The 15,743-nt window shown below is 49.8% G+C and overlaps 2 protein-coding genes across 2 annotated transcripts in view; both read left to right on the forward strand.

The window, feature by feature from the left end:
• Positions 1–35: 35 nt before the first annotated feature.
• PRR3 (proline rich 3) lies at positions 36–3,345 on the forward strand. Its single transcript, XM_006774034.2, has 3 exons — positions 36–357; positions 2,701–2,991; positions 3,226–3,345. The coding sequence occupies exons 1-3, from the start codon at positions 267–269 to the stop codon at positions 3,330–3,332; spliced, it is 489 nt and encodes a 162-aa protein (XP_006774097.1). The 5' UTR covers positions 36–266; the 3' UTR covers positions 3,333–3,345.
• An 8,662-nt stretch (positions 3,346–12,007) lies between these two features.
• ABCF1 (ATP binding cassette subfamily F member 1) overlaps positions 12,008–15,743 on the forward strand; it is a 15,797-nt gene continuing 12,061 nt past the window's right edge. Inside the window, exon 1 of the mRNA XM_015570674.1 lies at positions 12,008–12,150. Coding sequence (XP_015426160.1) covers positions 12,078–12,150 — 73 coding nt within the window. The 5' untranslated portion in view covers positions 12,008–12,077. The remainder of the gene's footprint in view (positions 12,151–15,743) is intronic.

Consider the following 15,743-nt stretch of genomic DNA (forward strand, 5'->3'; position numbering starts at 1 on the left):
GAGAGGGTGCGGGGTGCGGTGGCCGGACGCGGGGTGTGGGCGAGCGGGCCTGCGTGTGCAGGGAGAGAGCACCGGGAATCCGTCCGCAGCGCCCCTGGGCCGAGTCTCCCCTTTTTGTGGATCCCGAAAACTTTTGCAGAGCGAAGAGCACATAGATGGGTGAAAACTGACACTGCTCCGAATTCCCGGGGTTTACTGGTTGGATTGAAAAATGAGTAATACCACCAAGAATAAGAGCAGGGTTGTCAGTCCCTTAGCTCATTATAATGACCACATGTTTGTGTCTACTCTCAGGACCACCCAGCCTTCTGGGCCCTCCCCCCATGGCCAATGGAAAGCCTGGTGACCCCAAGTCAGGTGAGGAGGAGGGGGCCCCGCCTCTGATAGGTCCTGGAGAAGGGAGCAAGGGCGGGACTAAGCCCAAAAGGTGGGGATTCAGGACCTGAGTGAAGAGATTTTGTGTATTCACGGATGGGAAAACTCAAAGATTATAGACTCCGTGCATTCCCAGTTGTAATGCCGTTTCTTTGTGGAAGTAAGAATCCTGCATTATTGTATGGCGGTGCAAAGGATCGAGGTAGAGATTGCAAAGCCAGTCTTGACGTGGGAGGGCAAGGCTGGCTCTTCGCTAGTTACGAGGTGGTGTTGGCGCATAAGTCAACAGAACAGCATTGGGGCCCCATCGGCCCCCGTATCTGTGGATATGTCATTTATGTTGAAGATGGAACTGAAATAGTGGTCTTTCCAGCAAATGAGACTGGAGTAATTGGTATTCGTGGGGAAAATGAAATTTGACCTGTTCATACCACATACAAACATCGATTCCAAGTGAAATCTCGATCTAAGTGTAAAAGGTAAAGAAAGAAATCTAGGAAATAAATCTATCTCATGGTCTTAGAATAGATAAGCATGCTTACACAGGAAACACACATTGACCATAAAGTAAAGATTTGTAAACGGTACCACATTAGCAAATATAAACTTCTGTTAATCAAATGACACCATTAAGAAATGAGAACAGCCCTGACCGGTGTGGCTCAGTGGATAGAGCGTCGGCCTGCAGACTCAAGGGTCCCAGGTTCGATTCCGGTCAAGGGCATGTACCTTGGTTGCAGGCACATCCCCAGTAGGGGGTGTGCAGGAGGCAGCTGATCGATGTTTCTAATTCTCTATCCCTCTCCCTTCCTCTCTGTAAAAAATCAATAAAATATATTTTATTAAAAAAAATGAGAACAGTAGGAGATGTTTGCAATAAATGTGACCAATAAAGCACTCATCTAGAACATAAAGAACTCTTCGGGACAACCTGTCAGAAAAGTGGGCAAAGGACTGAATAGCCACCTCATCAAAACCAAAATCTAAACTGCCAAAAACGTATGCACAGTAACATCATTAGTTGACAAGTAAATGCAAGATAAAAACACGCCGCTTTGACATTGAAATGCTAGAGCGCTGTTAGTGGGATTGTAAAATGGTGTAGCCGCCATGGAAAACAATATGGAGATTGCTCAAAAAACTAAAAATATGCCCCGCTGGGGTGGCTCAGTGGTTGAGCGTTGACCTGTGAACCAGGAGGTCATGATTGCATTCTTGGTCAGGGTACATGCCTGGGTTGCAGGCTTGATCCCCCACTTGGGGCGGGTGCAGGAGGCAGCCAATTGATGATTCTCTCTCATTGATGTTTCTATCTCCCACTCCCTTCATCTCTGAATTCAATGAAAATATATTTTAAAACAAATTTTAAAATAGAACCTACCACATGATCCAGCAATTCCACTTATGGAAAGCAGGATCTTGAAGAGATACTTGCACACCCATGTTCATAGCAGCACCATCTACAATAGCCAAGAGGTGGAAGCAGCCCGAATGCCTGCTGACAGCTGACTAAATGAAATACGGTATATTCGTACAGTGGCCCCAAAAGTAAAAATCCTGTAAGATGCCAGCATGGACGAATCTTGAGACTATTATGCTAAATGTAATAAGCCAGTCACAAAAGGACAAATACTATATGATTGCTCTGATATAAGGTGTCTGAAGCAGTTAAATTCATAGACACAAAGTAGAAAGGTGGTTGCCAGGGGCTGGGAGTTTAGTAGCTATAGAGTTTCAGTTTTGCAAGGTGAAAAAAAGTTTGGAGATCGGTTTCACAATTGTGAATTTACTTAACACTACTGAGATGTACACTTAAAAATAGTTAAGATGGCAGGTTTTATGTTACACATTTTACCCCGAAAAAACTTTTCACACTCAGCAGATGCCAAAAATGAAAAAGATTGGCAATGCCCGGTGTTGTGAGGAACTGCTGGTGGGGTGTGAACTGATACAACCACTTTGGAGAACGTTATTAAACTTGAGCATACATAGACTCTAGCACCCAGTAATACCTCTGCCAGGTGTATACTCAACAGAAATGCATACATGTTAACAAAGACATGTATAAAAATGTACATAGCAATTTTAGTTATAGCCCAAATTGGAGCCCACAAGGGGGGTGACTTCTGGAGTGTTGAGGTTCTATCCCTTCACCTGGGTGGTGGAAACAAGTGTTTACTTGGTCTTTGGTGATAATTGAGTTGTGCACTTGAAATTGGTGTATTTTGTGTATGTGTGTATAATGTACTTCAATTTTTAAAAATCAGGGCGTCTTTGGATCAGGTTGGCCATTGATCACCTTTCCGCGGTTCTCTCTCTGTCTAGCTCTTCGCAGAGGTCCCCCGGGATCAAGGGGACTGGTGATTCCACCACTGCTGAGCCTCCCGCCTCCTCCCCACAGCAGAGGCCCAGCGTGGGGAGGCTTCGGGCCCAGGTCTCGCCCATACGGTCGCGGTTGGTGGGGGGTCAGTGCTGAGCCTCCTTTTCCTGGGCCAGACCAAGGTAGTCCCCCCAGGGGAGGCTTTCACGAAGAACAGAGACATCCGCGAAGGCTCAAAAGCTGGTCGCTTGTCAAGAAGACCTGCCCCCTGGAAGATGAACCCCAGGCTATGGAAGGTGAGGTCCCTTGTTAATGCCTGTATACATCGGGTCCCCCTCACTCGGCGACCAGGACTCTTCCCTGGTCCTTCTGAAGTGGGAGTCGCTCTGAATGTTTTCCTCCCAGGAGAAAGACTACCCTTCCAAAGTGCCTGGAAAGGGCGGAGAGCAGGAGGTCTGACCGCCCTTCTTTCTGTTACATTGTTTGCTTTCTCACTCACCTTAAATTGCCTTGTTTTCACTTGTTCACAGACAAATCTAACCGCCCAGTCTGCCGACACTTTGCCAAAAAAGGGCACTGTCGATATGAGGACCTCTGTGCCTTCTACCACCCACACATCAATGGACCTCCTCTGTGAGACTGCCTTCCCAGTGGAGCTGGAGGGAGTCCTTGTGACTACAGTGAAGCTGTTCCACCACCCTCAGTCAGGATCACCTTCCCCCATTCATCACCTCCCCCATTTGGGGTTCAGAGTTGTGTTTCATCACTGGGGTGAGGTGGGCACTCTTTCTGCTGATCCAGCCTCCAGAGCCTCGCCTTCAGGCCCCCACCTCTGCTCCCTCGGCTCCTCCTGGGTCCTCTCCCCTCGCCACTGACTGCGGAGCAGGAGACCCGCTGGGTGCTGCCTCTTGTGCGTCTGCCCAGCAGCCCGCTGCTGCCTGCTGCCCTGAGTCCTGAGCCTGGAGCAGTTTCCTCCCACCCCTCTGGCTGCTTGTCTCAAGTCCCCCATGTGCGAACCCTGCCCCCCCTTGGCAGCTGCTCTGAGGAACTCCCAGGTTGTCTGGCCTCAGGTCAAGTTTGGATGACAGACAGTCCCTCCTGAAAGGCCGCTCGCCTGCTCTTGGATCCCGTAGTTTCTCTGTCAGTTGCGTGGCTGTGATCGCTGCTTGGTGAACACGCACCCCCGGAGCCGTTCTCAGTGTCCGTGGCCTGTCTGTGGCTTCTCCACACTAGAGTTTCTGCCAAAACCAGTGAGGCTCCTGGTGCCTCTCGGCTCCCCGCAGCCCAACAGGAAGCACCGGGAACTCCCCGCGAGGCTGCCTCCTGGCCCCCAGTTCCTCTGGGGTCCCTTTTTCCGGGTCTGACCCGGGCCCAGGAGGTGTGCGCTAAGCCTCTGGTGGGCCCACCTCTTCCTCCACAGCCGTGCTCCTTAGCCCAGTCCCTGGAGGCCACAGGCCTTCCCTGTGAATTCTGTGCATCTCCACCTGGACAGCCCTGCCGCCCTCTCCCCACCTCCGTCACTGCTGCTGGTTGTTTTCTGTGAAAACGGCAATGAGCGGACTCGGTCTTGAACTGGCCCTGAGGACGGGTCAGGAGTTGTGTGGACAAGAGGGAGGGTGAGAACGGTTGGAGAACTGAAAATGAATTCTGTTTCTTTTTAACGTTTTTTACATTAGTAATAAATGCCGTGGAAACAAGCCTCTTCCTGAATCCTGGGCTGTGGTCATCCCTGGAGGCGCGGGGGCGTCCTTGAGACCTGTGTTGGCTTGGCTCATAGGTGGGCAGGGAGAAAGGCAGCACTTAGGTCCCTCCAGGCTGGAGGGGCCCTCAAACGACCGGCCGCGTGGCATCACGGGTAAGGTTTTGTGGGAGGGAAGCCCAGCCAGGTGTGGGAGTAATTGGGAAGCTGTTGCTCTACCTGCCGGGTGGTGGTGACGGGCGCCCGGTGTCTGGAGTGCCTCTGGGCCAGGCAGTGCACTCGGCAACAGAAATCCCTGAGCTGACACCAATGAATCGGAAACCTGCAGGGGGAGACATGTTTACCAAAGGGTCACAACTGTGTATGTTAGACCTGCTAATAGTGCTGTAAAGCAAGACATGCCCGGCCAGGGTGGCTCAGTGGTTGAGCATCGAGCTGTGAACCAGGAGGTCACCCACGGTTCAATTCCTGGTCAGGGCACATGCCCTGGTTGTGGGTTCAGTCCCCAGTGTGGGGCATGCAGGAGGCAGCCCATCAATGATTCTCATCATTGTTGTATCTTCTCTCCCTTTCCCTTCCTCTCTGAAGTTAATGAAAATATTTTATGGGGAAAAAAGTGAGATATGAAGAAGGGGAGTATGTGATAAAGGGAACCTTGGGAGATGACCCCTGGGCCAGCCAGCTCTGAAGGACAGTTGGGGTGAGGTGTGAGAGTAGTCCAGGCAAAATTTTAAGAAAAGACAGAAGCCTTAGGAGACTTTCAGGCAGGTCAGGATCAGATTAAACTGGTTTTTCACAAAGATCACCTCGGTGTGGGGACCTGTCCACGCTTGGAGGTGAGCCGCAGTGGTAGCGTGGGCTGGGAGTGGGGTGGAGAAGGGGACTTGGATAAGGTCATAATGCAAGTGTTTAGGTTTCTCGGAGTAGTTCTGACTTGCATGGCTAACTGCCATTTTAAAAAGAAAGGTATTGAGAAAAGCAGCCGGATGCCACTACCTTTTGAAATGGTTGTGTTTGGACTGCCTTTTCAAAGGGGAGATATTAAGTAGGTGAATATACAGTCTGGGATTCAGATTAAAATGCATAAACCTATTCTCTGCATATAGGTGGTGGTTGAAGCCCTGAGCACAGTTACACTATTCACTCTGTAAACATTAAGCGCCTACTATGGCTCAGTTTATCAGCTTCAAGTTCAATTGTAACAGAAACCAAATTCTTCACAAGTCGAGAGGTAGATGGTCCATGGCATGTGTGGCAATCATTCCACCACAAGTTCCCTGAGGGTTACCTCCCCCAAGATCTCAGCTCTGCAATCCCTGGGGTCAGTCCAAAGTGGAACCCCAGTGTGCTCATCCATGCTGCAAGCCTCAGGCTGCAGGAAGGGCGGCGCACACCAGCTGTCTTGGACGGAATTCCTCCAGCCGACAAGATATATGCCACTGGCTGTGAGTCCCGTGGCCAGTACCTCGCTCCAGGAAGCCACGTGCTGAGCGAAATGTTGGACTTTCAGCAGGTAACAATGGGGTAGGATGCCTCCCTGCGAACGTTCCCGGCTGTGGTAGAAAGTAAGAGTGGAAGTGGCAGTGCCCTTCCACCAAAGACCACCAGGGACGCCTACTGTCAAACAAAGTTGGGTCTATAACTCTGAAGAGGTTACTCATTACAAAAGGGTCAGGGGACAGAGAGGGTCCAGGAAGCAGGGTTTGTTCTGGATGGGGAGCTGTCTGGAAGTCAGGGCAGTTCTATGGTTGCACATCTTAATCTCATCCCGGAAGGAGGAAGAAACATGGATAAAGCTGTAAGGGTAAAAAATAAAATTAAAAAGCGGCCGTCACTCATTGTAGCCAAGAGGGGGCTGTTTAGTATTGCTGAGTATTTATGGCTCACATGGTGACATAGTTTTTGTCCATGCTTCAGCAGGCTCATGAACTTTGGTCTTCATCACTCACAGAATGACCATGTCTGCCCTTGGCATTCTGCAAGGTTTACAATGAACATGAGAGCATCAAGGCCGGCTGTGGGCACCAGGTTACTTTCCAGTTGTCAGGGCCTGTTTTCCTCAAAAGCAAACATTGGTTGTGATTAATGACGCAAAGGATACAGCTGGGGTATCGCATAGAGCAGCGGTTCTCCGCCTGTGGGTTGAGAGCCCTTTGGGGGTCGAAAGACCCTTTCACAGGGGTCGCCTAAGACCATCGGAAAACACATATAATTACATAGTGTTTTTGTGATTAATCATGTTCAATTTGTAACAATGAAAATACATCCTGCATATCAGATATTTACATTATGATTCATAACAGTAGCAAAATTACAGTTATGAAGTAGCAACGAAAACAGTTTTATGGTTGGGGGTCACCACAACATGAGGAACTGCATTAAAGGGTCACGGCGTTAGGAAGGTTGAGAACCACTGACATAGAGGCTAATGAGGGGCTGCTCGCGACGGGGTGGGCAGAGAGGCCTGTCTGAGGACCTGTGGCTGGAGTCCCCTGAGAGGAGAATGCCAGGTGGAAGGAAGAGGCCCAGAGCTCAGCCTTGAGGAAAGCTGACAGTAATGGCCAAGCCTGGATGGCCGAGGCTGAGCCAGGCGGGAGGGACGCCAGAGAGGCATGCCCGGCGCCGCACTGAGCTCTTCGTATGTGTTGTCTGACCGAAGCCTCACTCGTTCAATGAACACTAGTGCCTCCTCTGAGCCAGTCCCCGTTTTAGGGGCTGTGGGTATGTCACTGAAAAAGACAAAACCCGGCCCACACCGCACTGTTACTGAGGACCATTGCCTGGAAGGGCGTGTGTAACATCATCTCGGTCCTAGGGCTCTGAAGAAGAGTGAAGGCAGAGGCTGGAGGGAACATGCCAATAGAGGAATAAAGCCCGAAACTAAATGAGGAAGTAGCGCGTGAATGTTGAGGGAAATGCATTCCGGCATAGGGAACAGCATGGGCAAAGGCCCTGAGGTGGAAATGCGTCTCAGTGGAAGTAGAACACCAGGGAGGCCAGCCTGGGAAATGAGATCAGGAGCCCTGACGGGCCAGGCCATATATAGCATTGGGATTTTCTTCTGAGTGATTTGAGCAAATGGTGCACGTTTTAAAATTTCTACTGGCCCTGGCTGGGTGGCTTAATGGCTAGGAGCTTCGTCCAGTACACGGGAAGGTCCTGAGGGGCTCGAATACTGGCCAGGCACATACCCAGGTTGTGGGTTCAGTCCCTAGTCAGTGTGCGTATGGGAGGCAACCGATTCATGTTTCTCACAGGGATGTTTTTCTACCTCTTCCTCCCTCCCTCTCTAAAGTCAATTAAAACAAAATAAAAATAATAAATAAAACTTATACTGACTGAATGACAGACTGGAGAAGGAGAATAGCAGCAGGGAGAGCAGTCAGGAGGCCACTCCTGTGGTCACAGGAAAGAGGTGGCTTGCTCGGGGGTAGAGGTGGAGAGAAGCAGGCAGATTTAGGATGTGTTTTAATGTCTCAAGTGATGACAACTCATCTTTCTAATTGCTCAGTTTAGAAACCTTAGAGTCATCCTTAATTTGTAATATCTGACATCCAATTCATTCATCAAACCCACAGGCTCTTTTTTAAAAATATATCCAGAAATCAGCCCTGCCCCACTTCCACTACTATCTTCCTGGTCAGAGTCAGCCCTAACGGGTCTCCCTGCCTCTGCCATCCTGCCCACCCCATGCCCTCAGTCTGTGCTCAGCACAGCACCCAAAGTCATCCTTTTGTTTTGTTTTTTATCTATGCCGGGCTGGGGTCTCTTCTCCACGTCCAGCATGGAGAGAGAGAGAGAGACGTTGGAGGTGCTTTTGGGATTAGAGAAAAATGAAAAGACAGACAAAATAGAACAAAAGCTTGGCCTGGGTGTGGCGTATGCCCTCTGACTCGAGGGACAGACGCAGAGAGAGCGCCAGCACCGGAAGGAGTTTATTAATTACTCCAATAACAGGAAGTTACATCACATCTGGGTGGGCCTTGAGTTCCTGGTGACATCATGAGATCCATCCCCTTAACACTGGGCGGAAAAGTCAAATTGAGTGACGTCCCAATCTCTTGATTAAGTCCACCCCCAGGGCGTGGTCCTGCCTTCGCTCTGAGTTTCAGCCACGTAATTAAACCGAGTGTTTTTTGCCAGCGGCCCTTAACATTTATCCTCACCCGAGGATTTGTTTCCATTGATTTTTAGGGAGAGTGGAAGAGAGAGGGAAATATTAAAAGAAACATTGAAGTGAGAGAAACACATCGATTGGTTGCCTCCTGCATGCACCCTGACCAGGGTCTGGGCCCGGGAGGAGCCTGCAACCAAGGCATGTGCCCTTGACCAGAACTGAACCCTGGACCCTTTGGTCCGCAGGCTGATGCTCTATCCACTGAGCCAAACTGGCCAGGGCCAAAGTCATCCTTTTAAAATGTAGGCCAGGTCAGGTGACTTCTCTGCTCAAAACCTTGTAATGACTTCTGTTTTAGTCAAGAGTAGAAGCCAGTTCCTTAAGATGACCGAAAGATCCTGCCCAATGCAGACCCTCTGTGCTTCGCTGCTCACCTCTCCAGCCCTGGCTGCCTCCCGCCGGGCTGGCCTCTGCTCTGTGCTCCTCAGGGACGTCCGGGGCCCTCTGTGTGGGAGTCCCAACCTGTCCCTTCTGCCGGGAGGGCTCTTCTGGAAATCCATGGGGCCAAAACCCTTTCTTCGGGGCTTTGCCTTAATTTCATCTCACCAAGGCCTCATGAACAGTCTCTTTAGAGCAGTGGCAATCAACCTTGGCTGCACATTAGAATCACCTGGGAATCTTTTTTAAAATCCTGATTTCTGGGCCTCATCCTCCAGAAATTCTGTTTCTTTGTTATGGGGTGGGGCCACAACATTAGTAACAAAGAAACAGAATTTCTGGCCGAAACCGGTTTGGCTCAGTGGATAGAGCGTCGGCCTGCGGACTGAAAGGTCCCAGGTTCGATTCCGGTCGGGGGCATGTACCTGGGTTGCGGGCACATGCCCAGTGGGGGGTGTGCAGGAGGCGGCTGATCGATGTTTCTCTCTCATCGATGTTTCTAACTCTCTATCTCTCTCCCTTCTCTGTAAAAAATCAATAAAATATATTTAAAAAAAAAAAAAAGAAACAGAATTTCTGGAGGATGAGGCCCAAAAATCAGGATTTTTGAAAAGATTCCCAGGTGATTCTAATGTGCAGCCAAGATTGAGAACCACTGATTTAGAACTATGACCTGCTCTCCTGATACTTTTTACCTTAATGTCTATTTTCTTTTTTTCCATAGCATTATCTCCCCTGCTACCAATATAAGCAGAGATCCTTGCTTTACTTGGTTATATCCCAAGACCCTAACTAAGTACAAGGGTACCTTGCACATCCCATGCACCCAAGAAATACATTTTTAAAATAAATGAGTGAAAATAAATAAATAAATAAATAAGTGAGTGAAACAAACATGGCTTGCTGATGAGGAGGAGGGATGGAGAGACTCAGTTTTAGCCCGAGAATAAAAAGATGGTGTGATTTCTTTTTTTCTTTTCAGTTTTAGCTATTATTTTTATTTGGTTATTTAAATTTATTTTAAATTATAGTTGACATACAATAATATTAGTTTCAGATGCACAACATAGTGATTAGACATTTCTATACCTCACAAAGGGGTCACCACAAGTCCAGTACACACCTGACACCACAGAGTTATCATATTGACTATGTTCCCCATGCTACACTTGGTATTTTATTTTTTAAATATATTTTTATTGATTTCAGAGAGGAAGGGAGAGGGAGTGAGAGATAGAAACATCAGTGATGAGAGAGAATCATTGACTGGCTGCCTCCTGCACGCCCCACGCTGGGCTCCAGTCTGCAGCCTAGACATATGCTCTTGGCAGAATCAAACCCGAGTCCCTTCAGTCTCTATCCACTGAGCCAAACTGGCTAGGGCCCCATGCTGCACTTTAAATCTCCCATAACTATTTTATAACTGGAAGTTTGTATTTCTCTTTTTTTATTGATTTTTTTTCCAGAGAAAGATAAACATCGATGTGAAAGAGAAACATCAATTGGCTGCCTCCTACACATCTCCTACCAGGGATCAAGCCCTGACATTTCGGTGCACAGGACGACACCCAGCCCACAGCCACACCTACCAGTGCCGGGAGTTTGTATTTCTTAATCCTTTCCCCTTTTCCACCCAGCCCCCCTCCAGCCCCTCTGGCAACCATCCGTTTGTTCTCCGAATCTGAATCTGAGTTTTTGTTTTGTTTGTTCATTTATTTTGTTTTTTACTTTCCATATATAAGTGAAATCATATAGCATTTGTTTTTCTCTGTTTGACTTACTTAATTTAACATAATACTCTCTAGGTTCATCCATGTTGTCACAAATGGCAAGATTTCTTTTTTTTAATATATTTTTTAATGGATTTTGAGAGGAAGGGAGAGGTAGAGAGAGAGAGAAACATCAATGATGAGAGAGAATCATTGATCAGCTGCCTCCTGCATGCCCCCTACCAGGGATCAAGCCTGCAACCTGGGCATGTACCCTTGACTGGGATCGAACGCGGCACCCTTCAGTCTGCAGGCCGACACTCTATCCACTGAGCCAAACCGGTCAGGGCTAAAAATTTAAAAATATAAAAAAATAAAGACATGAGGCATAGGTAATAGATCCAGATAAAGAAGGGTGTCAGCCGAAACCGGTTTGGCTCAGTGGATAGAGCATCAGCCTGCGGACTGAAAGGTCCCAGGTTCGATTCCGGTCAAGGGCATGTACCTGGGTTGCGGGCACATCCAGCCCCAAAATATTTCAACATCTAGACTTCAGGAGGAGACACCAGGAAGAGAGGGAAAAGGGGAGCCACTGAGATGGAAAGGAAACCTGGGGAGAGCCCTGTCCCTAAAGAAGACAAGGCAAGAGGGGGTGGCCATTTGTATTACATGCTGCTGGGAGAGAGAAGGGTAAGGACGGACACTGACTTAATCTGTTGACCCTTAACAAGGGCGACTTCAGGCCATGTGGGGACAAAGGCAGGACCTAGTGGCTTAAGGACGGGCTGGCAGGCACGTGCTCCCACACCTGCTAAGCCTGAGCAGCTAAGAGGTAGTGTTAGAAGTGAACCAAGCCTTGATGTGGGTGAATATGCCAGAACTTACCAACGGGGACGCTTTGCAGTTTGCCTGCCAATTTACTGTATGTGCATTCTATTGTATACTAACCTAGGACAGCTTTTACCAAAAAAGGGGGGCTTAAACTCCACCGCACCATGTCAGGCTTGGAGTGGGCACCTCGACACCAGACCGACAAGCCTCGGAAGGCGGACTGCGCCTTTCTGTCCCTACGCAGACGTAAGGGGCTGGTCGTAAGTAGCAGCCACTTTTTTAAAAAAGGTGCGTCCAGGCCTTCCTTCCTAGTAGTCGGAAATTAGTGATGCGGCGTCAGGGAGCCCCGGAGCGTGGCTTCCCAGACCTTCAAAAACGCTCTGCCAAGGTCGGAGCCCGCAGACCACGCCCGCCCGCGCAGGCCACGCCCCCACAGTGGCAGACGCGCCCCCAAGAGGACGCTAAAGCGCGTACGTGCGCCACCCGGGGGCGGGGTCGGCGTGGAGATGCTCCTCTGTTCAGAGAACCACGCTACCGGAAGCGGAAATAGCACCCGGCGCCGCCAGAGTAACCATAACTGCCACCGCGATGCCGAAGGGTCCCAAGCAGCAGCCGCCGGAACCCGAGTGGATCGGGGACGGGGAGGGCACGAGCGCCGCAGGTGAGGCTCGTGGGCCGGGAGGCAGCGAGAGGAGAGAAGAGTGTACCTGCTTTAGGAGGGGGTCGCGGCCGCGCCGGGCCCTGCGGGCTACTGCGCGTGCGTGCTTGGGGCGGAGACGTGTGCCCCGGCGGCGGCGGGTTGGGGGTGGAGGCGACGGGAAAGGTGACGCGCGTCGCGCACGAGCTTAAGTGGGACAGGGTCAGAGAGGAGGAGGAGCATATGGAACCGAGGGGGAGAGGGGAGGAATGAGAAGCCTTCCGCACCACGCCGTACCCCTCGCAGACAGATAAGCTGGCCTGGCCCTCCCGCCGCCGCCCGCGCGACCGCAGGCACAGCTCCTCTGGGGGAGGGCTCCTTCCTGGCTCTTTCATAAGGCGCCCGAGTGCAGGTGCTGGTGTTGGAATGGGGTTCAGGTTTACTTGGAAACAGCGAGTGTTTGTTGAACACCTGCCTTTAATTAAGTACTATATATACTGTAGTTTGGAGAGGGGAGGAAAAAATATAAAAGACATCCTCCCAGGCTGGAGGACACTTCAAGGGGGAGGTAAAATGGACACAGATCATCGCAGTAGGTACACAGTGATTCGTTTTACAAGCATTATTGGATGCCTACTGTATACCTGGTACTGTGCAGAGGAGCTGGGAATGTAGTAATCTATATCTATGTCCTATATAATTAAACCCTAATATGAAAGTAGACCGAATGGCAGAATGACAGGTCGCTATGATGCACACTGACCACCAGGGGACAGACGCTCAACACAGGAGCTGCCCTCTGGTGGTCAGTGTGCTCCCACAGGGTGAGCACCACTCAGCCAGAAGCCAGGCTCAGGCTGATGGCTTAGGCCCACTCCCCTAAGCTGGTGGACATCCCCCAAGGGGTCCTGGACTGCAAGAGGGCGCAGGCCAGGCTGAGGGATACCCCCCAGTGCATGAAATTTCATGCACCGGGCCTCTGGTATATATATAAAAGGCTAATATGCTAAGTGTCAGACTGTTGGACCATTTGACTGGTAGCTATGACGTGCACTGACCACCAGGGGGGCAAACACTCAACACACAGGCATGGAAACATGGAACAGACTGATGAATCTCAGGGGAGGGGGCAGGGCAGGAAGAGATTAACCAAAGTTCTTACATGTATGCTAGAGGCCTGGTGCACCGGTGGGGTCCCTCGGCCTGGCCTGCGCCCTCTCACAATCTGGGACCCCTTAGGGGATGTCAGACTGCTAGTTTTGGCCCAATCCCCCCAGGCCAGGCTGAGGGACCCCCACAGGGCAGGTTTCAGCATGATCCCCGCAGGCCACTTGCACCAGGCCTCTAGTAAAAGATAAGTCTTGCTGGCCTGGCTGGTGTGTCTCAGTGATTAGAGCATTGGCCTGTGTAGCGAAAGGTCACAGGTTCGGTTCCTAACCGGATTGGGGCGCATATGGAAGGCAAGCAATCAATGTGCCTGTCTCCCTCTCTCCCCCTCCCTACCTCCTTTCCACTCTCTAAAAATCAATGGGAAAAATATTCTTGTATGAGGATTAACAACAACAAAGACAAGTTAGTGAAGACCTTGGGCGGGGGGCGGTGTAAGGGTTGGGAGGGGGGAAAAGGAGGGGATGGAGATATCTGTAATACTATCAACAATAAAAAAGTAATAATAATTTTAAAAAAAGAAGCCTTGCTTTGAAGGGGCAGCCAGTCCAGTGGAGGGAACAGAGCATGGATCGGACAGTAGTTGACTGTTTCTGAGTGAGCTTGGGAATGCTGCAGGGCTGGGAAGGGAGAAGAGGCACCGACTCAGACAGGTGCTGGGAGTGTCAGCAAAGGCCCCCGGAGTGTGTGAGCGAAGTTCCATTCTCAGAGGATCAGTATGAGTCTGTCAGGGGAAGAGTATTCCAAGCAGAGGAAGATGTGTGTGCAAAGCTGGTTCCCACGACTGGGTGAACGATGGAGTTGAAAAGATGTGCAGGATACAGGTAATGAAAGGCTTTGTACGCTATTCTGAGGAGTTTAACCCTAAAGGCATTAAGAAGGTGGACCTATTGAAGCGCATAAGGAAAGATACAGTCAGTTCACCCTGGCAACACTGAGCAGTGGAGAAGAGCGTGAAGGGGTGCCGAGTGGAGGCAGGGAGACTTTGCAGCTTCTCACTATGGCCCAGATGAGACGTGGTAAGAGAGTAAGCCAGGGCGGTGAAGACTGAAAAGTTATTGCTGAAATGGCATTGACCAGAGCTGGAAACTGGCTGATAAGCACCTCAGTGGGGAGTAGAGTATTAATGAAAAGTAGTATGGGCTCTAGGGTGGACTTTCTAAGAGAAGATGGCAGGGGAGAGAGACCTATGCTAAAAGGGAAGATGCAGGCGAGTGTGGTTCGAGTGTTGGAAATGGATGCAGATTGAAGCAAAAAAGGGCAGGAGGTGGAGATCCTAAAGAATCTCAACAGTTAAGGGAAATAGGGAAAGGAGGCTGGGGAGATAACTGAGAGGCAAACCAGGAGCAAGAAGGATTCCTGTCGTTAAATAATGAGGGGAGAGCCGAAACCGGTTTGGCTCAGTGGATGGAGCGTCGGCCTGCGGACTGAGGGGTCCCAGGTTCGATTCCGGTCAGGGGCATGTGCCTGGGTTGCGGGCACATCCCAGTGGCAGATGTGCAGGAGGCAGCTGATCGATGTTTCTCTCTCATCAATGTTTCTAGCTCTCTGTCTCTCTCCCTTCCTCTCTGTGAAAAATCAATAAAATATATTTTAAAAAAAATAATGAGGGGAGAGAAGTAAAAGGTAGGTAGCATGGAATGTTGCAGAGAAGTCAAGCAAATCCGGACTAAAAATGTACTTTTGGGGTTGAGCAATTGAGACAGTAACAGCTTTGTCAGAAGACTCATTCGGAGGTGATATCCAAAGCAGATTGCAGTGTTTGAAAAGGAATGGGAGACAAGGAAGTGGTATGGACTGTGCTTTTCAGAAGACAGGATAGAAAACAGTGATTGGAAGAGGATTGAAAGATTAGAGTTTTATTTGTGAAGCTAGGAGCATTTGAGTGATGTGTAAAGGGAAGGAGCCTCTAGGCAGAGAGAGGGAAGATAACAGCTTTAGCCACACTAGCATCATTCTGTCCTTGGTGATGTATACTTTCTCACCATTGAACCTGTGCAAGGCTTTTCCTCTCCCTGTAGCCAGGAGGGTCAGAGTGATGTTTACAAGAGATTTAAAAGAAGAGGTGGGACTGTTGGGTTAGTCCTTGGGGAGAAAATAGCATCTGGGATTTGTCACTCCTAGATACTGCCAAAGTGAGCTGATCATGCCTTTCCTTCTCGTGTACTTCAATGGAACCCTCCTTCATCATATCTTTAGGATTAGGCTCCTTGGAATCTACACTAATAAAAGAGAAACATGGTAATTGGCGTACGACCGCTACCCTTCCCATTGCCTAATCCCCCTGTCACTCACAGAGTAGGGCCGAGATATGCAAATTAACTGGCAGCCAGGCAGCTGATGCGAACAGGGAGGCTTGCTTGCTTCAGTGACGGAGAATTCCCCGCCTGACTTGCCGGCCTCTCAGCTGCAACTCTAAGCAACTATGTTGCGAATAAAGAAGCTAAAAA

The sequence above is a fragment of the Myotis davidii genome, unplaced genomic scaffold (genome assembly GCF_000327345.1).
Source record: "Myotis davidii unplaced genomic scaffold, ASM32734v1 scaffold1007, whole genome shotgun sequence".
Taxonomy (NCBI): domain Eukaryota; kingdom Metazoa; phylum Chordata; class Mammalia; order Chiroptera; family Vespertilionidae; genus Myotis; species Myotis davidii.

Bases quoted from the DNA above. Each gene is read 5' to 3' on its own strand.
- PRR3 (XM_006774034.2), top strand. From the start codon at position 267: ATGACCACATGTTTGTGTCTACTCTCAGGACCACCCAGCCTTCTGGGC. The intron at 358-2,700 runs GTGAGGAGGAGG...CTCTCTGTCTAG, and splicing joins GCCTGGTGACCCCAAGTCAG to CTCTTCGCAGAGGTCCCCCG. The intron at 2,992-3,225 runs GTGAGGTCCCTT...ACTTGTTCACAG, and splicing joins TGAACCCCAGGCTATGGAAG to ACAAATCTAACCGCCCAGTC.